Source organism: Perognathus longimembris, chromosome 7, assembly GCF_023159225.1.
Source record: "Perognathus longimembris pacificus isolate PPM17 chromosome 7, ASM2315922v1, whole genome shotgun sequence".
NCBI lineage: Eukaryota > Metazoa > Chordata > Mammalia > Rodentia > Heteromyidae > Perognathus > Perognathus longimembris.
In genome coordinates, this window is record NC_063167.1 from 8,366,978 (window position 1) to 8,391,832 (window position 24,855).

General features: G+C 49.0%; 1 protein-coding gene across 1 annotated transcript; it reads left to right on the forward strand.

The window, feature by feature from the left end:
* Positions 1-1,553: 1,553 nt before the first annotated feature.
* On the forward strand, positions 1,554-24,392 carry Pdpn (podoplanin). Its single transcript, XM_048350271.1, has 6 exons — positions 1,554-1,849; positions 16,060-16,172; positions 18,360-18,513; positions 20,407-20,445; positions 21,855-21,966; positions 24,003-24,392. Exons 1-6 carry the CDS (start codon positions 1,783-1,785, stop codon positions 24,007-24,009), a joined length of 492 nt encoding a protein of 163 aa, XP_048206228.1. The 5' UTR covers positions 1,554-1,782; the 3' UTR covers positions 24,010-24,392.
* The last annotated feature ends 463 nt before the right edge of the window (positions 24,393-24,855 follow it).

Sequence of the window (24,855 nt, forward strand, 5' to 3'; positions counted from 1 at the left end):
GTAGTTTATTAGAGATAAGAGTTTCACGGACTTTTGTGCCTGGGCTGTCTTCAGACCGTGACCCTCAGATCTCAGCCTCCTGAGTACCTAGGACTAAAGGCATGAGCCACCAGCACCCGGCTTACAAATTTTTTTTTTTTTTGCTTGCTCTGTTTTTTGCCAGTCCTGGGGCTTGAACTTAGGGCCTGAGCACTGTCCCTGACTTCTTTTTGCTCAAGGCTAGCACTCTACCACTTGAGCCAAAGCACACTTCTGGCTTTTTCCATATATGCGGGGCTGAGGAATTGAACCCAGGGCTTCGTATACATGAGGCAAGCACTTTACCACTAGGCCATATTCCCAGTCCTGACTTACAAATTCTTATATCACAGGATAGCATAGTTTCTTATAAAGCTACAGTGGCAGTCCATGCTGAATTGTCACAAAAGTAGGTAAACAGACCAGACGAAAAGGATGGAAAGCCCGGGTAGACGGAAGAAGTGTGGCAGTCTTTTATTTACTCTAGGCCCGGCAACCAGTGGCTCCTTCCTGCAATCCCAGCCACTCAGGAGGCTGAGATTGGAAGATCCATGCTTGACGCCAGCTCAGGAAGGCAAGTCCATCAATCTCCATCCGACCACCAAAAAGCTTGAAGTGGAGGTGTGGCTCAAGTGGTAAAACATCAGCCTTGAGCAAAAAAAGCCAAGTGAGCGTGTGAAACCTTGAGTTCAAGCTACAATACCAACACACACAAAAGTTTTTATTTTTAACTTGTGGTCAATCAATGATGCTGAATCCATTTTTTTTTTTTAAAGAATCCCAACCGTTGAGAAGGAATTAAAAGTACAACTGTAAATTCTTTGATTGCTAATACCCAATACCAGTACTTTCTGAGACGAAATGCAGATGGCCCAGCGCAGTATAGTAGAAGCAAGAGGTCTAAGCCCCAGGATGAAATGGGATCAGCTCAAGCGGTGAGCAGATAGATACAGGTCAGCGCCTCATCTGACTAGCTCCCACCCGGATCCCGAATCACCGGGAGCACAGCCTTTGTCCAACACGCCAAACCTACCACGCCCAGCTTGGTGGCAAGCCCCCCTCAGCCCAGCCAGCCTAGTCCCCTTCACAAGGGTGCAATTGATCAGCTCGAGCCGCCCTGGCTGGTTTTGTTTTGTTTTTCTAAGCCATCAAGTTCAGTGTTTACACAAGACAATCCTATGCTTGGTTCTAAACCGAATGGCCACCCCTGGAACGTTACCACTCACCTCATCCCGTAAGGAGAAAAACCGCTCCCCGGTGCTTCCCATTGACAACCGCTAACATCAGTATCACACAGAGGGTAATGAGAGCGAGCTGTCGGTTGCAAGCGTCTCTTTTCTCTTCTGATGGTTGAACCGCATTAAAAACTCATTTTGCTGGAGCTGAAGTTCCTCCCCCCCACCCCCCTCCCTCTCCCCCTCCACCCGGCCAGCTGCTGCTGCTGCGGCCCTGTAACTCTAAACCTGGCCTGAGCTCTCTGCTTTGGAGCTGGCCAAACAGAGCAGGGGGCAGGCCTAGGGCTGGGGAGGGGGGCGAGACCACCTGACGCCCACCCGTGCCCGCCCTCCTCCTCCTCCTCCTCCTCCTCCTCCTCGGGAGGATAAATGCTGCAGGCTGGCTGCCCAGTTGCCAGCTGCCAAGTTTGTTCCCCCCCGGCACGCAGGACCAGGGCCTGTCCCAGGGCCCTCCTTGCTGGCTCCTGAGCCTCCAACCCTCTCTCTCCCACCCGCCCCGTCCAGCACAGAGAACAGATTCTCTGGGAAGATGTGGAGGAAGCCAGTGCTGCTGTGGATTTTGGGGAGCGCCTGGCTCTGCGTCCCGGCAAAGGGAGGTAAGTACCAGCCGGCCGGCCTGCCCGGGGCCACTGGTGGTTAGCAGTTGGGACTTGCTGGGGGGGGCCTGGGCCTGGGGAGAGGAGAGGAGAGAAGAGGGAGAAGAGGAGAGGGGATAGGAAGAGAGAGGAGAAGAGGAGAAGAGGCAGCCAGCTCAGCTGGGGCTGAGTCCCAAGGAGACAGGGGTAGTAGGTGTGGCAGGGGGCAGGGGGCCCTTCTTCCTGGGCCAGGTCGCCAGGCTGGCTGTGTGTCCATGTGCTGGAGGAATGAATGCCCGGGGGGCCTCGGAATTGGGGGGGTTGTGCAGCGCAGGAGGAGTGGGCGCCGGTCTCCCCATGTGCTGTGCTGGATTGGACACACTCAGGACCCCAGCGGTGGGGATAAGACTGGAAAAGGACGTCCTTAATCTCTTTAGGAAGGGGTGTGTGTGTGTGTGTGTGTGTGTGTGTGTGTGTGTGTGTGTGTGTGTGTAAGAGACAGAGGTTGTTCTTCCATTGGTTTTCTTGAGACAGGGTCTTGCTATGTTGTTCAGCCTGGGCTTAGGCTCCTAAGTGAGCCCAGACTGGTCTCCAGCCCGAAAAGTTCCTACCCCTGCCCCCTGGGTGCCGGCATGGCAGGCGTGCCCCACGATGCTCTCCTGGCTTGCCGTCTTTCTACTTTCTTTTTCTCCTCTGTGGCTGAGGAAGGATGGAGGCCAGGGCCTTGTGCACACCAGGCAAGCTCTCTGTCACAGAGCTGGACTCAGCCCTGGGGAATGGCCTGTGAACCTTGAGGTGTAAGCGGGGTTAGGGTTACGGGTTGAAGTTGGCCAATAATGTCCTCGGCTACTGTCATTAACGGACTTGATCTGATGGCAGGGTTGCCGTGTGTGTGTGTGTGTGTGTGTGTGTGTGTGTGTGTGTGTGTGTGTGAGAGAGAGAGAGAGAGAGAGCGTGCACACACACCACACATACCCTGTTTGCCTTTCTCTGTTGCTTCTTTCTGCCCAACAAGGCCTCTGGTGAACATTTGCCCTTATTTTCTTTTATCATCTTGGATTTTATTTGTGTCTGATTTCCTGATGGACAATAAACCCAGAAGAAGATAGAAGCAGCGTCAGTCCCCCTCAGATTAAAAAAAAAGAAAAGACAGAACTTGGCAATAGTAGTTGTTCACTAAATCCCACTGGAGGAATTAGGAACAAGAAAGTGATCTTCAGGGATGGAAGTTGCTGGATCTCTTACCTTTTCTTTCTTGCTTGTTTTGTTCTTCTGGACTAGGGCTTGAACTCAGGACCTGGGCACTGTGCCTTAGCTTTTCCATGCCAGTCCATTTGTCTTACGTTTTCCTGAGTTGATCCAGGTGGAAATGAGGGGCTGCTCTGCAGGAAGGTAGACCCAGGTGAGGCTTCCAGAATTCTGCCCAGGAAATCCCTCGCCTTGCAGAGGTGATAGGGAGTGTGTGAGCCAGCTGTCCGCTTCGAGGGGCTGAAGCCGCTCTTTCCCCCGGGAGGGGGAGGGGAGAGGGGAAGGGCCAGTCTGTTCATGGCAGTCCTATCTTTGGAACGTCTCTTTCCAGTGGAATATTGTGCACAATTCTGCATTTCTGTCAGTTCCATTTCCGTTTTGGCAGGACGGTGCACCATTGACACGATTTTGTATTCCCCACGTGTAAGGGGAGGGAGGCCCCTCCCCCACCCCCTACCTGAACCAAACCCCAGAGAAGTCCAGCTGAGTTACTTCCTTTGTTACATACACAGGGAAGGACTGTAATTATCTTAAAGTAGTTCTTGGCTTGATTTTATTTATTTATTTTGTGTGTGTGTGTGTGTGTGTGTGTGTGTGTGTGTGTGTGCCAGCCCTGGAGCTTGAACTCAGGGGCTGGGTACTGTCTCTGAGCTTTGGCCCGCAAGGCTACTTAGTGCTCTAGCACTTGAGCCGAGGCGCCACTCTGGCTTTTTGGTGGTTCAGTTTCACAGACTTTCAAACCAGGATCCTCAGATCTCAGCTTCCTGAATAGCTAGGGTTACAGGTGTGAGCCACCAGTGCCTGGCTGGTAGACTCCTTGTGCTGGCTTTCAACAATGATCCTCAGACCTCAGCCTCTTGAGTAGCTAAGATCACAGCTGTGAACCATCGGCCCTGGCTTGTAAGCTAGCTCTTGGATGTCTAGGGTCTTCTTGACAGGCAGACAGTGTGCCGTCTTGTCTGAAAAACCAGCCTCCTTTGATTCTGGAAACCCCAGTGCTAAGGAAAGAAGCCAACTGAGGAGACTGATGGTGGGGACTTGGTGGGGAGGGGTGGGGGGGTCTTATGGGATGGGGGCTGCTCAGCTCACAAAGAGCCAGGCCCGGCAGGGTTTTTGTCTTGAGTATAAAGAGTGAAAGGACTTGAATATGAATGAATGACTTCACTGAGCTGAGCTATTGTTGGTTGTGATGGGGGAGGGGAGCAGAGCTGAATTCCCCCCTCCCCCTCCCCCCCATCACTATGAATGGAAGAATGTCATCCACCTCCTCTCAGAGTCTGAACCCTTCCACTTCCCCACATCCAATGCTCTAATCTGGTTTGGTTTTTATAAAACGGTGTTCGTAAAAAAGAAACTGGGCCTGTCCATGCTACCATGTGTTTTGTGAAGTTACAGTACACTGCTTACTTGCCACTAACCTTTGTGTGCTCTTCCCAGAGCAAGTACACCCAGGATTAATCATACGATGAATGAAATTTCCCTGAAATGCTTGCCAGTTCTGGAATCTTCCGAGTTGCTGATGGTGTTTGGTGAAGGCACTGAGAACGGTTCCGGGCATGTTGGAGGGGTTTGTGAGGGAGGCTCAGATCTAACATCCCAGCTAGCATTCAGTATAAGGTGTCTAGGCAGGAGATGGCTGTGTCTAGGCTCGATCAACAAGGCTAAACTCCTCCTCTGCTCTGCTTTTCTGAAGGCATTAGAGCAGGATTGACTTTATATCTGTCGCCACTTCTGTAAATTACACACTATTATCCCAGTCTATGCCACGCCTGGGATTCAAATACAGGTCTGACTCCAAACCTCAAGCTCTTTCTATTCTACTACCCTATACTAAAAACAGCATAAGAGAGAGAACAAAGCTTGCACTCAAAACTAAAGGCAACCCTCACTTTCAGCCCCTTTTGAACCTAAAAAGCAAAAATTACCTAAAGATATAAAAACCTTGAGGTCAAACTTGCCATCCTATTTTTTTTTTTCTTTGTGGGTCATGGGGCTTGAACTCAGGGCCTAGGCATTATCCCTGAGATTTTTCTACCATGTACCACCACTTCCAGTTTTCTGGTTTTCTGATGGTTAATTGGAGATAAAAGTCTCATAGACTTTCCTACTCTGGCTGGCTTTGAACCACAATCCACAGATCTCAGCCTCTGGGATACAGGCACGAACTTCCAGCACCTGTTCTTTTCAGGATGAACTGTTAACTGAGAGGGAGGGAAGGGGCGACATTGTCAAAAAAGAAAGGCACTCATTACCTGACTCATGTATCTATAAGCCTTCTGTACCTTTATAATAACAAAAATTGGAAGAAAAAAAAGAATAAGCTGTTAGGGGCTAGGAATATGTCTTAGTGGTAAAGTGCTCACCTCGTATACATGAAGCCCTGGGTTCGATTCCCCAACACCACATATATAGAAAATGTCCAGACGTGGTGCTGTGGCTCAAGTGGTAGAGTGCTAGCCTTGAGCAAAAAGAAGCCAGGGACAGTGCTCAGGCCCTGAGTTCAAGGCCCAGGACTGGCAAAAAAAAAAAGAAAAGAATAAGCTGCTAGCCTGTAATCCTAATTACTCAGAAGGCTGAGATCTGAGGACCTTGATTGAAAGCCAGTTTGGGAAGAAAAGTCCCTGATCTTCTTATTTCCAGTTGACAAGTAAAAAGCTGGATGTGGAAGTATGGTTCAAACAGTAGAAAGCCATTCTTGAACAGAAAAAGCTAAGAGCATGAGACCCTGAGTTCCAGTATTGGTACCCCGCCCCCCCCCCCCCCCAAAAAAGAAAGAAAATAAAAGAAAAAGAAGAGTTGTTCAGTGATTCATTGTACACTTTGGAGAGAGACACCTTGCTCTTGTGAGGCTCTCTGGAGTCCTTGCTAACAAAGAACAAACCTGTGCTCTAAATTCCGCCGGCTTATCTGAATATTTGTCATATTTCTGCCTTCAGAGAGCAGGCGTGCCAGGTCAGAACTTGCCGAAGTATTTGGGGGGGGAGGGCAAGAGGGAAAAGAGAGAAAACGCACATACCAGTGGGCTACCCTGTGGAAGTCACATGGTGAATCTCAAGGTAGGCCTTCCAAGAAGCCATGTTTGCCATCCTGAAATCTCTCAAGGAATTCCCATGTGAACTTGTGTGTGTGTGTGTGTGTGTGTGTGTGTGTTTGTGTGCGCACGTGCATGTATCAGGCTAGTCCTACGGCTTGAACTCAGGGCCTAGGAACTGTCCCTGAGCGTTTTTCCTTATAGCTAGTGCTCTACCACTTGAGCCACAGCTTCACTTCTCGCTGTTTGATGGTTAATTGGAAGATAAGCGTCTCATGAACTTGACAACCTAGCTGGCGTTGAACTGTGATCCTCAGATCTCAGCCTCCTGGGTAGCTAGGGTGACAGGCGTGAGCCACCAATGCCCAGCCCTTATGAACTTTTGTTGGGTGGGAAGAGATTTATATAATCAGAGAAGCTGGGGTACTCTTCTTTTTTTTTTTTTTTTCTTTTGCCAGGCCTGGGGCTTGAACTCAGGGCCTGAGCACTGTCCCTGGCGTCCTTTTGCTCAAGGCTAGCACTCTACCTCTGGAGCCAAAGCACCACTTCTGGCTTTTTCTGTTTATGTGTTGCTGAGGAATCGAACCCAGGACTTCGTGCATGCTAGGCAAGCACTCTACCGCTAAGCCACATTCCCAGCCCCTTGGAGGTTTTTGTTTTGTTTGTTTTTTGTTTGTGTTGATTATGGCACTTAAACTCAGGGCCTGGGCATTGTCCCTGAACTCTTGCTCGGGGTTAGCGCTCTACCCCTTGGAGCCACAGCGTTCCTTCCAGTTTGGGGTGAGATCCTGGCATTTCCCATCATTCATCAGCGTCACCATGTCTCCATCCATGAGAATGAAGCACTGTGAGTTGAAGACAGTCTGAGAGCCAATGATTAGCATCCTGGCCAGAGCAGAAGGCAGCCGGTTCATCCCCAATCCCCAGAAAAGGAGAGGAAAGGGATTGATCTGTCAGTGTTAAAGCTGCTGTGTCCAAGGAGTTCATTGGTTTAATGAATACTTATTGTGTGGTCAGCCGTTAGGAGCCAGGTTGCCATAACCCCTGCTTAGACTGGTGCACAGATGTATCTGGGAGGTGTGAGTTTCCTTGAACTCAATCAGGGGGTTCCATGAAAACTGGGGTCTGCCCCATGGATGTCTCTTCAATTTTGTAGATCAAACAGCATCTCAGAAATGTATCCTTTCACTGAGAAAGGTACAAGGGAACAAGTATGTGTAATACTGGGAAACTGATTCCTGTTCTCTGTGTGTGTGTGTGTGTGTGTGTGTGTGTGTGTGTGTGTGTGTGTGTGTGTGTGTGATGTTCTTAGAGCTTGAATTTAGGGCCTGGTTGCTGTTGTTTAGCTTTTACACTCAAGGCTGATACTCTGCCACTTGAACCACACCTCCACTCTTGGCTTTTTAATGGTTAATTGGAGAAAAGAGGCTTGTGGACTTTCCTGTCTAGGCTGTGTTCCCAACTATGATCTCAGCCTCCTGAGTAGTTAGGATTACAGACGTGAGCCACCACTGCCAACTTTTTTATTCAGCTCTTACAACACTCAACACTCATTCCCATCCTACATCTTTTTTTATTGATAGATAATTTACATGCCATAAAATAAACCCTTTTAGAGGAAATGATTCCATGGTTTCTTACTAAAGTCACAGAGTTGTGCAACTATTTCTATTGAATAATTGTAGAACTTGGGATGTGTGCGCGTGTGTGTGTATGTGTGTGTGTGCGCGTGTGCGCTGGTCCTGGGGCTTGAACTTGGGGCCTAGGTGCTATCCTTAGCTTTATTTTGCTCAAGACTAGTGCTCTACCACTTGAGCCACAGTTCTACTGCTGGCTGTTTGGTGGTTAATTGGGGATTAGAGTCTTACAGACTTTCATGCCTGGGCTGGCTTTGAATCACGATCTTCAGATCTCAGCCTCCTGAGTAGCTAGGATGACCGGCATAAGCACCAGTAGGTACCTGGGTCTTTTCGATTTTTTTTATGCAATCTATTTTAAGGCCGTGAACTCTAGTACATTTTACTTTCTTTTTCTGCCATTTTGAGAAAGTACTTGCCTAACCAAGTTTTAAAAGATCCAGCCTTATATATTTCTGGCTCAGATAGTCTTTAGTCTATCTAGAATTAATGCTTGTGTGTACTCCGAAGTTAGACCCACTCCAATCCTTTGCATGTCCCTTTGTCCCGCCCCAGTTCTTTCCCCACGGAGCTACCTTGGTACCTTCATCAGATACTAATGGCCCATAAATGTATCAGTCTATTGCTGGGCTCTTAGTTCTGAACTGTGGACCTGTATGCATATCTGTAAGCTAATGCTACCTAACCCCTTTTTTTCAGCTGCTGTACACCAGTAGCTCACACCTGTAATCCTAGCTACCAGGAGGCTAAGATCTGAGGTTCAAGGTTCAAAGCCAACCTGGGCAAGAAAGTCTATGAGACTTTTATCTCCAGTTAACCAGCAGAAAGCCAGAAGTGGAGCTGTGGTTCAAGTGGTAGAGTGTTAGCCTTGAGCACTAAAGCTCAGAGACAGTACCCAGGTCCTGAATTCAAGCCCGAGGACTGGCATGAGCATGTGCGTGCGCGCGCACACACACACACACACACACGCACATACACACAACATGGGGGAGTGAGGGTCCAGGTCAACCTGGTCACACCACTGTCCCCATTCTCCAGGAAGACAAAGGTGGAACCAATCTTATCCAGGACTTTTGGTGGGAAGGCTAGGAAGGCAGAGGATAGAAAAATGTCCTCTGATCGGGTAGAATGGATGAGAGATGAGGAGTCACCTTGATGAGAGGGCGCAGGCCTTCATGCGCACATGGAGTCTGAAGCAGTCGTAAGCCATCCAATTGTATATGTCTCGTGAGCGCGTGGGAAGCTGGGCCACTGAAAGGACGTCAGAGATCAGCCCTGGAGACGCCTGAATTTCCCATGCAACAAGGCGGCGAGGAGAGATGGTCAGAGAAGGCCGGCAGAGAGCCCTCTGGACAATAGCAGATACACACACACACACACACACCCCTCAAAGACTGGGAGAGACGGAAGGATGCTTGACATTGTCCATAAAGAAATGTCCTCTTTATTTGATTACATAACTGTAACTACTCTGTACATCACCTTGATTGTCACAATAAAAAAACAACAACTATGAAAACAAAAGAAAATGTCTACCAATGGCTGGGATGTAGCTCGGTGCTTAGACTGCTTGCCCTAGCACACACAAAGCCCTGGGTTTGATTCCCAGCACTGCAATACTAAAGACAATCCTGAAACAAACATCTGTTGCGCTATCCCAAGCCAGGCCTAGGAGGAAGGCCAAGGGCAGCCAGTGGAAAGAGCTGGAGTTTGCACATTCCTGCGGGTCTCGCCCTCCTGCTCACAGCTGGGTGTCAGAGCTGCTGGACCGTGAGGTCAGACCCAAGGTGAACATCTCCCGGCCCCAGCGGGGTTTGCTGAGCAGACGGCCCTGCGGGAATCAGAGCTCAAGCACCCAGTCATTTTTCCACAGGATGACGAGGACTTCCCCACGGTCCCGCTGCCGTTCTGCTGTGTGTGTGTGTGTGTGTGTGTGTGTGTGTGTGTGTGTGTGTAGAGAATGACACCTGGAAAGTAGATGTGAAGTACTAAGCAGGCCTCCCTAGAAGGCGGCTCCTGCTGACTTCTGGAAAGAGAGACCGGAGTGCCTGCTGAATTCTAGAAAAAGCTATTACAGAGGTGGGATTCCAACAGGAAAAATAACACCCTGTACACTGATTTCTTCCTTTACCAAAGAACATTGTGCTTAGCGTCAACATCAGAACAGTCAGCCAGGCGCTGGTGGCTCACGCCTGTAATCCTGGCTACTCGGGAGGCTGAGATTGGAGGACTGCGGTTCCAAGCCAGTCTGGACAGGAAAGTCCGTGAGACTCTCATCTCCAGTTATTCACAGAAAAGGTCGGAAGTGGTGCTATGGTGCAAGTGGTGCAATTCTAGCCTTGAGCAAAAGGAGCTCAGGGACAGTACCCAGGCCCACAGCTCAAGCCCCAGGACCAGCAAGCAATAAATGAATGAAGGAAGGAATGGATGGATGGATGGGTGGATGAATGAATGAATGAATGAATAAGTAAGCAAGCGATGGGGCTGTAACTGTCTTACACAGCCACTTGGCCAACTTTTGCCAAAATGCCCGCCCTGCTGGGGACACTGGCAGCACAGGATGTGTGCACAGTAGGTTGCATTACGCATCTCTGTAGGAAGCGGGGACATTGCTCTGGTGCCTAGCTCTTGTAGAAGCTGCCTAGATTAATAACTCGTTTCTTAGTCACCCATGGTCACATATGTGTGTAATTCCGGCATTTGGGAGGAGTGCATGAGGTCAGCCCGGGACACAGTAAGTAAGATCCTGGCTCAAAGAAAACACAGGGGAGGGGGGGGAAGACTTGCTTAGGTGGCCCCCGCCCCCAAGGCCAAATTTTTGGTTTACCAGGGACAGAGAGATGTACAGCAGCCACAGGGGGAGGGAGATGAAAAGCCCCACTGGCCACATCTGGGCTGCTGTGGGCTCCACTCAGGGACTGCCCGGAGTTGAGGGCACCCAGCGCTGGGTTCAGAAGTGGCTTTTCAAAGGCTCGTGGCTGCATGAATATTGTAAAGAAAGCTTTTTACTCATGGTCAGAAGCTGTGCCAGCCTCTGGGGTGCCAGGGGACCCCCCCCCCAACATGTGAGAGGCATAGTTCTAACCCCTTTCGCCCTGAGATGGGCCGCCAGGAGACTGGAGTTCCCCAGGGACACAGTGGGTGGCAATTCTTGTACATTTGTCTCCCTAGGCTGGTACTGAACTTTGGTCTTCTTAAGTAGTTAGCATTACAGGCGTGAGCAACGCACATCTGGGCACAATTCTGAGACGTGACAGAATGAAAAGTACCAAGTTGTTGTTGGTGGGTTGGTTGCCAAATCGATTTTTGCTTTGTTCTTGTGGTTTTTTTTTTTTTTTTGACCAGTCCTGGGCCTTGGACTCAGGGCCTGAGCACTGTCCCTGGCTTCTTCCCGCTCAAGGCTAGCACTCTGCCACTTGAGCCACAGCGCCACTTCTGGCCGTTTTCTGTATATGTGGTGCTGGGAAATTGAACCTAGGGCCTCGTGTATCCGAGGCAAGCACTCTTGCCACTAGGCTATATCCCCAGCCCTCTTGTGGGTTTTTTGAGCCAGGGTCTCACTATGCAGCTCAGGGCTGGCTTCCATCTTGCAATCCCCCCACTTCTACCTCCCAACTACCGTCATTACAGCTGTCTGCTACCACACCCGGCTCTCTCTTCAAAGGCATTACTGTAGCTAAGGTATTACTGGAAGCATAGAATTTGTTTAATTAGTTACCCTGCGCTTTCTCCTATAAAGAACCAAGACTTCCTAGGATGTCTTTTTTTTTTTAATCTGTTTTTCTCGATGGTCATAAAAATCATTCTACAGTCACTTAGCAACCAGTCTTCAAAAAGTGATTTGGGCATTGAAATCCTGGAGGCACCCAGGGTCCTGGAAAACACATGACTGAACTTTGTTGACCCATACCACAGACTTTCTTTGAAAGAGCGGAGGTGTCTTAGCTTGTGGCATCTAATGGAAAACTAATTTGAACGGAAGGCCCTCACCTTTCCGCTTGGCCGCCATGTTTTAGAACTGTTTTGGCTGCTGACCCCTTTGCCCTGAAGAAACACACTTGGTGGTTTGGGAGGAGAACCTGGCGGCCCCAACGTCAAGCCCCAGGACTGGTGTGCACGCGCGCGCGCACACACACACACACACACACACACACACACAGAACGGGGTCTAGAGCCCATGAAGCCAAGGCCTGTGTATCAGCAGCCAAAAATTGAAGCCAGGCCTTGTACTCAAAAGCTTCTTGCATAACTGCACCATCTTTGGAAAAGTAGTATCATAATGAGACCTAACTTTGAAGCAAGGGAGAACAGAGGATTTATTAAGAGGGGATTTTTGTTTGTTTGGGGGGAGATCAAATTATGTGACTCATAGCCTCAGGACACGTTCTGATAAGTCTGTTGCTTAGTGATTTTGTTGCTGTGTGAATGTCACGTACATAAACCATTTGTGATCACTGCAAGACGGCAGCTTGCAGTCTAGAGGCAGCAAACACAGACCATAGGGTAGTACACGTGTCTAATCCTAGCTACTTGAGAGGTAAGAGATAAGGAGGATTAAAATTCAAAGCTAGCCCAGGCAAAAAAAAGAAAAGAAAAAGGTAGAAAGATTTCTATCTCAACAAGCAGCCAGGGGTGGTGGTGCAGCTGTAATCCTGGCTACGTGAGAGGTAGACCTAAAAGGATTATGGTTCAAGGCCAGTCCCCTCTGGAAAACAAACATGCCAAAGGAGCTGGAGGCACGGCTGGCTCACGTGGTAGAGTACTTGCTTAGCAAGCATGGGGTGCTGAGTTTAATCCCTGGCCTGCAAAAACAAACAAAAGAGCCAACACGAACATTAGTAGCTCAGTCATTTATTGTCAAGGACATTAGTATGGATTTCAACTAACTGTATATGATACATTTTCTTTCTTTTCTCTCTCTCTCTTTCTTTCTTTTTTGTGTACCATTCCTAGGCCTTGAACTCGGGGCCTGGGCATTGTCCCTGAGCTTTTTTGATCAAGGTTCCTGCTCTACCACTTGAGCCACAGCTCCACTTCTGGCTTTTTTGCTGATTCAATGGAGGTAAAAGAGTCTCATGGACTTTCCTGCTTGGGCTGGCTTCAAACCGCGATCCTCAGATCTCAGCCTCCTGAGTGGCTTGCATTACAGGCATGAACCATGAGAACCTGGCTTTGCCAGGTGCTTTTTCAATCATCAAAACAAAACAGTTGGGTTCTTGCTTATTAGGACTCCTCCCCGCCATTAATTCCAGCAGCCCCATGCTAACTGAGGCTGGGTGTGGCAGGATAGGAGTCTCGGGTGACCACGAGGGGGGACACTGCGGACTGGGGGTGCTTCCTTGCATCCATCCACATAAGCAGGTGATCCCAAGGGACACCTGAGTGTGAGGCCATCCATCAGGTCGTGATTTGGGCATCACAGCTCTGGGAAAGGACATCCGGGCCTGGAAGCCCTTATCCCCGGCCACAGCAGCAACAGGGACAGCCCAGGGTGGGGGGAGGGGAATCACTTTCCCAGGGAGCCAAGAGGATGCTGGGACCGGGACACACACACACATGCGTCACAACTTAGTCCCCACTCTCTGCCATCCTTTATAAAGCGTCCTTTGTCCATTCGTAGCCCGTGTGGCCCTTGGCCGTGTCGGGCAAGCGTAGAAGGGAACCAAAGGGATTTTCACTGAGTTCCGCTTTCTGTGAACCCAGCTTTCTAAGAAAGAACTCAAGCCAGTTTCATTAGGTGCCTGTTTCCGTTTTATTTTTTATGCCCGTACCAGGGCTTGAACTCACCGCCTTGTGCTCTTGTGAACTCTCTGATCAAGACTCGGGCTTTTACCACCTGAGCCGCAGCTTTGCTTCCGGCCTTCTGCTGGTTAATTGGATGCCAGAGTTTCTTGCATGTTGCTGCCTGGGCTGGCTTTGAGCCTGATCTTCAGATCTCATCCTTCTGAGTAACTGGGATGACAGGCGGCAGCCACCAGTGCCTGGCTCGTGAAATACTTTGTAAGTTAGACATGCACTAACGTGAATGATTTTCAAATGAGTGATCTGTTAACGGATTCCAAACCAGGGGGAGAAAGGGACAAACAGGTGCTTTATTTATAATGAGGGCTGCTTGCCTGGAAAAGGAGTATTTTCCTTTGAGCTCAAAAAATACATTAAATGTTTGCAACCTGGACAATTACAGATCCTCCTAGAGTGAGCCCAGCTCTACCCTCCGTCCAATCCCACCCCAGCAAGTGGCCAGCCGGAGCCACAAACCACTGGCTTGCTTTAAACACCCCTCCCCCCCCCCAAGATTAAAAAACATATACCAATGCTAAACTGATGCCGGTGGCTCCTGCCCGTAATCCCAGCTACTCAGGAGGCTGAGATCTGAGGTTTGCCCTTCGAGGCCAACCTGGATAGCAAAATATGTGAGACTCTTATCTCCAATTAACAACCAAAAAAGCCAGAAATGGAGGTGTAGCTCAAGTGGTAGAGTAGCAGCCTTGAGCAAAAAAAAAAAAAAAAAAAAAGCTAAGGGAAAGTGCAAGGCCCAGAGCTCCAGCCCCAATATTGGCTCGGGAAAGAAAACAAAACTCTGTGTTTGTGGCTCATCCAAAACCACAGATTGGGCCCTGGGCTGGGACTCCAGAGACCTCCTCTTCCGGGCAGGCATCCTCAGAGAAGCTGTGATTAAGTATTAACTGGCATTGCCTCGGGCTGGGCTGTCTCAGCAGAGGGCATCTCAGGGGAGGAATGGCTAGATACCGATAAACATCTGTTCTTCAGTTACTCAGAAGGCCAGAGAGGCCTCTGCTGCCTCATCCTCCAACAGGGTTTACTCATGGGATTTCCAGAGCTGCTTCAGCCCGGAATGGAAGCCCAGGGCCAGTGACTCAGATCTCTTAACTCATGAAAAGGGTGGGGCTAAGAGATGATGTCATAGCCACGCCCAGTTGCGACAGAAGTCAGACGGGGTGGGGGGGCTGGCATCCACACTCTCCCCACCTCATTGTAATGCCCCCATTTTCTGTAGCTGTGACAAAATACGCTAGACCACAGGATTTATGAGGAATAGGGGTTCGTTTGGCCCATGATCTGGGCAGTGGGAAATCCAAGAGCCTGGTGCGGCATCCGGTGCGAGTTTTCTTGACTTGTGTCATAGCTTTTCAGGGGCATCCTCACGTGGTAAGATGGGGAGAGTGGGTCAGTCAGACCTCCTTCCCCTTTCTGAATCCCAGCATGAGGACTCATCTTATCCCAATGACCTCTTGGTCAATACCATTATGTTGTCAACGTGGGGGATTAGGTATCCCCTAAGATCTGGGGGGGACAGACTCACACTTCAGCACTCTGCTGTCATGGAATTCGGCCTCCTCTCCTCTCCTTTCCCCTCCCCTTTTCTTTGTGGTGGTACTGGGGGGCTTGAACTCGGGAACTTGCACCCTGGTGCTCTATCCCTTGCCTTCCCCTCTTTGCATTGGGGTCTTGCTTTGTGTCTGGGCTGGCCTGGACTAGGACCATCCTGTTTCACTGGGATTACAGCTGTGTGCCACCACACCCACGATCAGGCTTGCCCTGTAGGGCGAACGCCACTGTGCCTTGCTGTGTGATCTCTCTGCAGCTGGGGTGCTGGGGGCGTGGGGCCGCCCTCAACTATTGATTGAGGTGGGACCTAACTGTCATGCCTAGGGTGGTCTTGAGTGGCAGTGCTCCAACCCCTGTCTCCCAGGTTGCTAGGAATATAACTTGAGTCACTACGTCTGGCTTACTTCTTAGTGACTTTTTTTCCCAAAAAATAAGGTCTCCTATAAAGGTCTATGGCTGACCTTGACCACTATCCTTCTATTTAGTTGGGGTTAAATGCCTGAGACACTGTTCTTGGCCACCTACGGTTACCTTGTTGCCCTTAAGTATATTACTGACCTTCCTGAAGACAGATACCACAACTGTAAGACTTGTTGAACCAAAGTTGGGTACTAGTTTCTCACACCTGTGATCCTAGCTACTTAGGAGGCTGAGATCTGAGGATCCCAGTTTGAAGCCAGCAAATCTGATTGTAGATAGGCAGATGGATTCAATGAGGTCATGGAGGGGGTGGGGAGCCCTCACTCTGGAAATTGCTCTGACATAGCCTGAAAGCCCTCTCCAGAGCCCTGGCGCCATGCCCAGGGTCTTCCCAGCCTCTAGACTATGAGCGCAGTAAACCTCTACTCTCTATAAACCACTAGGTCTTGGGTGTTCCATGGAGCTGAGATGGGCCGGTTGCAGGTGGCATGCTGTTCTGTCTTCCCGGTTTCCATCTTCAGCTCTGACTTGATCTCCTTCTTCAGCTGTCGTGGGTCTGCTGGAAGACGACATTGTGACTCCTGGTGCTGAAGGCAGTGTGCTGACTCTGGGTGCAGAGGACAATGAGGTGACCACGGCCCCTACCGAGGGGCCCCAGGTGAGTAATCCTGGAGGAGGGGAGGCTGGTGGGTTGTGTGTGACGAGAGGCCTTTTCAAACTAATCAAGGTGGTAAAGCTCTCTTTGGTAAAGGTCTCTATGGAGACAAACTCAGGACTCTCTGCTCTCAATTGATTGTTTCTGCTCAACCACTTGAGCCACAGCTGTACCCAGCTTCTCGGTGGTTAATTGGGGATGAGAGTCTGTGGACTCTGCACAGTCTGGCTTCGAGCGGTGATTCCCAGATCTCAGCCTCCTGAGTAGCTAGGGTGACAGGTGTGAGCCACCAGTGCCCGGCTTTAAAATCAGTATCTTGTTGTCTTTTTGGTTTGCGTTTCTGGCCATTGGCATCGATGGTCTTTTACTTATTGGACATTGTATATCATCTTTGGAGAAATGCCTGCTCAAATCCATTGTCTGGTTTTTAATTGCGTTATCTAGCGTAGGTTCTTTTTTTATTCAGGTGTTATTTACTTGTTAAGTTATAAGAGTTTGCTTTTTCTTTTGATTCTTGTCTTTGCCTTTTTGAGACAGGGTCTTGCTGTATAGCACAGGCTAGCTTTGAAATTGGCTCTTCTGCTTCATCACCAACACCAGGCCCTCCTTATAGAAATGTATTTGTTTATTCATGTATTTGTTTTATTATTATTATTACTAAGGTGATGTACAGAGGGGTTACCACTTTGTGAGTCAGGTAACGAATACATTTTTCTTTTGGACACTGTTACCCTTTCCCTCACCCCTCTCCCAGTTCTTTCCTCCCATCCCCACCCACAAGTTTACATGTCAGGTTCCACATAGTTTCTACTGTGTGCCACTGGCTTGTAGAAAAACATATACACCTACTTTCTCCCATCCCAGCTGCCCCCTCCCTTTCTGGGTTGTATCCTTTGGTGCACAGGAGTTCTTGTTTGTTGTGATGGTATTCATTTGTTTCCATGCTCATTGGCCTATTTGTTAAATGCTCCATTGGCATACATTTGGTGGGGGGGGGGGCGCGTCATAGAGCCATTTCTGTGGACTCTTCAATGTCCTGAGGTTCTTTTTATATGCTAATGAGTTGGCTAATTGCTGATGGTCCCTAGGCAGCTTCCATATGCCCTGACCAAGGCTGCCTCATCAGAAGGCTGGGATGCTCAGTGTTACCCAGCAGCCTCTGCGCTGAGAACCTCGGCTGAAGGTCAAGTTGATGGCCTTTGGTCAATGACTTAATCCATTATTCATCTGCAATGAAGCCTCCTTACAAACTCAAGGCAGGGCTGGGAGTGTCTGGGTAGGCCCCCCGAGGGTGGCATGCTGAGAAGGCGCAGCGCCTCTACCTCTTCCCACAGAACCTTGCCCTGTGCATGTCTCCAGACATAGGCTTCTCAAACAAAGAGCCAATGTTACGGAAAAAGAAACACAGGACCACATTCAAGTCCTGCTCAGTCATTTCATGGCTCTGACTTAGGGCAGGCCCGCCCTGAGCCTTGTTCATAGAAAAGAGCTCCTAAGAGGAGGTGCCTCACCCATTTATGAATGGAGGAAGGGAAAACGCACTTAAAGGGCCCAGCAGAAGCTCTCTGTGAAGGGTGGCTACCTACCACTGCTCTTGGAGGATTGGCATTAAAAAAGATGTTACAAACAAGTGAGTGTTGATGGCTTACATCCTGGCTACTCAGCAGGCTGAGATCTGAGGATCATGGTTTGAAGCCAGCCAGGGGCAGGAAAGTCTGTGAGACCCTTATCTCCAATTAACTACTTACAAAGCCGGAAGTGGAGCTACGGCTCAAATGATACGGTGATAGTTTGGAGCAATAAAGCTCAGGGATAGAGTATCCTAGCACCCAGGCCCTGAGTTCGAGCCCTAGGAACCCCCGTCCCCCCACTAAATGATACAAATAGGCACCAAAAACTGTCAAAGGGGAGAAGCAGTATTGACGTTCAAGGAAGAAAAACAAATAATCATGACCCAGTATTTTTTTTTGAATAATTAAGAAATTAGGATGTCGGTGCACCAAACATTTGGGGTTTGTTTCTGGAACAGATAGACTCATTTTATTCTTGTCCCCACCATGGTTGGAATTTATGCTACCATGTGTGTTATGTACCTAGGCCTCTTGAAATCCTTCTGCTGTCAGGCTGTACATACATTGTGAAAACATGAGGCTTTATTTTGTGGGTTTCCTCATTTATATCTCTTAACAGTTGCTAACAAGGGCCCAGAGCACAACAAAGACTCACCTAGAAGATCTGCCCACGCCAAGCGGCTCAGTTGATGGTCACAAAGACAGCCAGAGCTCTACAACCACACACCCGGCCACACACCGCCCTGTGGATAAGACCAGCCACCCTGACAGAGGTGGGTTGGCTTAGGTGGAATGTGGCCATTCTAATTATAATATTATAATTATATTATTATAATCATATATTATATCGTAATGTTATAATAGCAGATCTGTTGATTCTAATGGAAGGTAATATATTGGTCTTAATATAAGACAATGTAAGGAGTGAATTCTGAACCACGCTTTTGTGTGATGGGTTCAGAATCTGATTTGTAGATGGCTAAATCAAATTCAATCTGTTGAGCTGCTCTCTCTCTCTCAATAATGTCTAACCAATTTATTGTTTTTATGTTTTGCTGACACCAAGAGCATGGAACTCAGCCAGTCTATGTACAGCTGAAGAGATTCAGCCACACTGTTTTTCATTTCCCATTGTGGGGATCAGGTCTAGGCCAGACCTCCCAGGATTTGGGGGGGTGTTCATGATTTCCTTGGGCCCTGCAGCCACATGGTGGAGACGCTTCAGTCAGGCTAGAGGCCTGCAGAGTGCACACCTGCTCAGCAGGCTGGGTGAACGTGAGACCCGAGCCCAACTCATGACCCTGGCAAGAAAAAGAAAAAGGGCAGGCACACAGGAACAACTAATACTGAAACTGGGTTTTTAGGCCCTACACCCAAATTCCAGGAGTCTCACATGTCAGTTCTAGCCCTATGCTTTTTATTCCTTTCTTTTTTGGGGGGTTGGGTGGGGGTGGGCACTGTCCCTGGCTTCTTTTTTTTTTTTTTGGCCAGTCCTGGGCCTTGGACTCAGGGCCTGAGCACTGTCCCTGGCTTCTTCCCGCTCAAGGCTAGCACTCTGCCACTTGAGCCACAGCGCCGCTTCTGGCCGTTTTCTGTATATGTGGTGCTGGGGAATCGAACCTAGGGCCTCGTGTATCCGAGGCAGGCACTCTTGCCACTAGGCTATATCCCCAGCCCCCTGGCTTCTTTTTGCACAAGGCTAGCACTCTACCACTTGAGCCACAGCGCCACTTCCGGCTTTTTTCTGTTCATGTGGTGCTGAGGAATCAAACAAGCGCTCTACCACTAAGCCACATTCCCAGCCCTAGCCACTTGTATACTAAATAAAAAGCTACCAGGGGGGCTGGGGATATGGCCTAGTGGCAAGAGTGCTTGCCTTGTATACGTGAAGCCCTGGGTTCGATTCCCCAGCACCACATATATAGAAAATAGCCGAAGTGGTGCTGTGGCTCAAGTGGCAGAGTGCTAGCCTTGAGCAAAAGGAAGCCAGGGACAGTGCTCAGGCCCTGAGTCCAAGGCCCTGGACTGACAAAAAAAAAAAAAAAGCTACCAGGGTGAAGGGCAGAAAGAGGAGATTTACTATGCGGCAGCCATGGGGGACACCTCCGGCCATCTCTAAAAATACTGTACAGATGCTTGCCGTAGCTTTAAGTAGATAAGAAGCTGGAGGCAAGAGATGGGAAAGGCGTGTGTAGTTTAAACACTTCTCGTCATGGGCATTGCCTGGAGGAATGCCAGAGAAATTGTCACTGTGTCACTACTTGAGGGAAAACAGAAGCAACCCATTGTCTGGCTGCAGGTCTGTCCCAAGCTGTTGGCTGCTCTCTTCTGGACAAGATGTGAATAAGTAGTTTGCCTCTGTCACAAGATGCCATCAGTGGCAAATCCCACCCTTTTTGGAGCCCAAGGTGACTTCAGAAGAAAATGGTTCCTATCAAAGGGCACGGACGCCAATGGGGGAGGGGGGGCTGGGTGCCTAGCTTGTACCCGCTTTCAGTTAACTCATGGGCCCAGCCAAAGCATCTTTGAAGTTGCCCCTTACAATAGGTTGCTTAAACTCCCCTGTCCAGTGTATTGAAGAAGTTACCTTCAGCATATATTTTCTAGCTGTTCAGTAATAGTGGTTAAATCCTAATAATTCATCATCACTGTTTTTCTCTTTACAGATAAGGTGGCTGGAGAGACGCAGACCACAGACAAGGATGGTAGATATGATTTAAAAAAATTTTTTTTTTTTTTGCCAGTCCTGGGCCTTGGACTCAGGGCCTGAGCACTGTCCCTGGCTTCCTTTTGCTCAAGGCTAGCACTCTGCCACTTGAGCCACAGCACTACTTCTGGCCGTTTTCTGTATATGTGGTGCTGGGGAATCGAACCCAGGGCCTCATGTATACGAGGCAAGCTCTCTTGGCACTAGGCCATATCCCCAGCCCCGATATGATTTTTTTAGTATCCAACTAGTCCTATAGGGATTGAAAGGACAATTGCTTTGAATTTATTCTTAGAGATGGATTGCAGTCTTTCCTGGATTATATCCAGTAGGAACAGAATAAGATTCCTTCTCAAGACAGATTTCATGCTTCTTTCTTTTTAAATTTTTTATTCAGAGAGAAAAAGGAATCCCCTCTATTTGAAAAAACACAAAACACAAAACAAGAGAGCCAGGCACTGGTGGCTCACACCTGTAATCCTAGCAACTCAGGAGTCTGAGGTCTGAGGACCACACTTTGGAGCTAGCCTGGGCAAGAAAGTGTGTGAGACTCTTATCTCCAAAAACCAGTAGAAAACTAGAAGTGGCACTGTGGCTCAAAGTGGTAGACTGCTACTGAGTTCAAGCACCACAACCACAAAAAGAAAAGCAGGACTAGCCAGGCAGCAGTGGCTCACCATATAAAATCCTAGCTCCTCAGGAGGCTGAGATCTAAGTATCAAGGTTCAAAGCCAACCTAGGCAGAAAAGTCCCTGTGACTCTTACCTTCAATGAAACAACAAAAATGGTGGAAGTGGAGGTATGGCTCAAGTGGTAAAGCACTAGCCTTGAGCAAAAACGCCAAGTGAGAGTGTGAAGCCCTAAGTTCAAGCCCTAGTACGTATACACACACACATACACACACACACACACACACACACACACACACACACACAGAAGCAGAGCTGGGGGCATAGCTCAGTGGTAAAGCACTTTCCTAGCGTGGGATCCCACCATTGCAAATAGATAAGTGGCCACTGTGGAGCAGGGAATCCATTGGCTGTTGCTGAGGACGAATGGAGAGGCCCATGGAGTAGACCTGCAGGACGACCCCCCCTTGACCGGAGGCCTGGGTGTGCTGCGTGGTTCAAGTGCCCTTCATTCATGAAATGGATGGATTCACCAAATGGGATTCCCTTAGGGCTGGGGAGGCAGCTCCGTGATAGAGCATTCGCCTCGCAGGCTCAAGGTCCTGGGGTTGGTGCGCAGCCTGGAAGGAGGAGCTCGATGCTTTGCCTGGGTCTGGGAGAGATGCCGTAGAACTTCCTGTGCTGCATGCAGTGCCACAGTCCCGCTGTTGACCTGGGACACTGCAGTATGGGGCTGTTGCTCATCTGGTCCTCACGCCCTCTTTCCCCTTCCTTTCAGATGGTCTGGCCACGGTGCCCCTGGTGGGCATCATCGTAGGGGTCTTATTAGCCATTGGCTTCGTTGGAGTGATCATCATAGTGGTGATGCGGAAAGTTTCTGGAAGGTTCTCGTAAGTAAACTCCTGAAAGTGACTCCTATAAGCAGATTACAGGCAGTCCTGCCTGGTGTCTAGCCTTTCAGCTACTAGAAATCGCTACAGGAAGGTGATGTTTGAAACCCATTACCACAAGAACTGTACCTGAGGATTCCCCAGAACGGAGTCTAAGACTCCTGGGGGAGTTGGAGGACTTCTTATCATCTCTCGTCCTCCTTCTCCAACTAACTGAATGAGAAAGAAAACCCAAACCAAGTTTTGGCTTGAGACCTCATCTCATCCACACAAGCAGCCTGGATTCTCACTGTTGTCGGTAGAAAGTTTCCAGAAGAGAGCTTGTCACCAGGCTGCACCCCCATTCTGACAAGAATGATAGGAGAGGATTTATAATCTAGATCCTTCCATGCCTGCCCCTCACAAAAACAAACCCTCCCTCCAGGTCCTCCTAGCTTCCTAGCACTGACTACTGATGAGAGGAAGACATTCTTTCTCTTTATTACATTTTCTTTAAGAAGGCAGTGTTGGGCTGGGGATATGGCCTGGTGGCAAGAGCGCTTGCCTCGTATACATGAAGCCCTGGGTTCGATTCCCCAGCACCACACATATAGAAAACGGCCAGAAGTGGCGCCATGGCTCAAGTGGCAGAGTGCTAGCCTTGAGCAAAAAGGAGCCAGGGACAGTGCTCAGGCCCTGAGTCCAAGGCCCAGGACTGCCCCCCCCCCCCCAGAAAAGAAGGCAGTGTTCCATCAAGCTTGGTGGCTCACTCTTATAACAGCAGCTATTTAAGAAGTGGGCCTCTGATGTTTTCTCTCCTATGTGGGACTTCAACTCTAAATTACAAATACAAATACACACATATTTGTAAACATACACATGGTTAAATGCATCTGTACACAAACGTATTACCTGATATATGATATACATGAAGGAGGATTGAACTTTTAATAAAATGAAAGCCAGGAAGCTGGAACTTGTGTGGTATGTGGGTGAGCTCAAGGGGAGGGGAGCAGGCCACTGGGGAGAGGAAGGGCGCGTGAGTGCAGTCGTAACAGTCAGTGTACACATGTGAAAATGGAACTAGGAACATTGAGGGGAGGGGTGGGGGTGGGAGAGATGGGGGAGAGTGATGTATGCACACACTGACAGGTTGAATTGAAACTCCTCTACAGCTACCTGAAGATGAATGGATGAATGAATACATAAATAAACAAACTTTGTTTGTTTGTTCATTTATTTACTTTGCTGGTCCTAGGGCTTGAACTCAGGGCCTGGGCTCTGCCCCTGAGCTTCTTTTGCTCAAGGCTAGCATGCTCCCGCCTGAGCCACAGTGCCACTTTTGCCTTTTTCTGTGTGGTTTATTGAAGATAAGAAGAGTCTCACAAACTTTCCTGCCTGGGCAGGCTTCAAACCATGATCCTCAGATCTCAGCCTCCTGAGCAGCTAGGATTATTGGTGTGAGCCACCGGTACCTGGCTTTAAAAATATTTTTTTAAATAAATAACTTTGAAAAGTGGGCACCCAGAAGATTGCAGTTCAAGGCCAGCCTGGGCTTAAAACGAATGAGACCCTATATAAAAACTAAACTAAAGCAAAAAGCACTGGAGGCATGGCTTAGGGAGTAAAAGGTCCAGAGATCAAAGTCTATAACTGACACACACACACACACACACACACACACACACACACACACACACAAAAGAAAAAAAAAAAGAAAGGAAAAAGGCACCAGAGCATTCAGATTCATGACCAGAGGAAGAAAGCCTTTCTTTAGTCTTTCAGGGAAGGAGATTGTGTTAGAAGCGGAGGGGAAAGGGAGTAGGTAGAGTGGAGGGAGGGGGAGGGGGCTGGAAGGGGGGGCTGGGGGGTAGACAGAGGTGTTTGCACATCTGGCCCTGGCCCAGTGAGGAGAGATGGAGGAGGAAGTGGAGTGGAGAGGGGCGCTAGGTTCTGGAACTGGTCAGAGGAAATGACCCATCTGAGCACTGATTGGTGGGTTTGCTATTCGCAGTGCCAGCAAAACAATTCATCATCTCCTTTCTTGGCATCCACAGGCCCTGAAGGACTGAAGGAAGAGCCCATCTGAGCCATTTCTGATTCCCTCTGCTTCTCGCCCCCCTGTTTGTGGGAGACGATGACCCCCCGGACTGCTGGCCAACCCCCCTCCCATCCCGTGGTGAGCCAGCCACTTTGCCAAAAAGAAACCGGAGCAGGGAGAATTCACCAGACTCAGCTCCTCTAAGGAGCTGCATATATATATATATACATATATATATATATATATGCATCAAACATAAGTTTTATATTAGAGGACTTAAACAGCCAGATGCATAGAAATAAATGGATGTCAGGAGGCTAAGATCTGAAGATGGCAGGTCGAAGCCAGCCCAGGCAGAAAAGTCCATGAGTTTCGTATTTCTAATGGACCAGCAAAAAGCTAGTAGTGGAGGTGAGGCTCAAGTAGTAGAGGCCCCGACTTCAAGCCCCAATACTGGCACCAAAACAAACTACAACAGAAACCCAACAACAACAAAAACAAAAAATTATTAAAGAAAAACCCAACTATAGCAACAGACTCAGAACCAAGAAAACACCGTTCTGTTGATGGCAGACAGACAGGGAGTCTCTCTTCCCCTTGGCTGTTCAGTGTTATTGTTGAAATGCGGAGGAATCTGAAGCTGTTTACACTCCTGGAGTCCTGGAGTCCCCGATGACGTCAGTAGACAGCTCGGGCGGTTTTCATTGGCGGATCTGTTGAAATCTGCACATTCCAGTCCAGCAGGGTCCGTTTTGGGGAAGGCCGAGCGGATGGGAGAATAATCAAAGCGAAAACCTGTGCTTCGGTTATGTGCTGATCAACTTCTCTGAGGGAGGTGCAGATGGATAGTTTCAGGAGCATCCATTCGG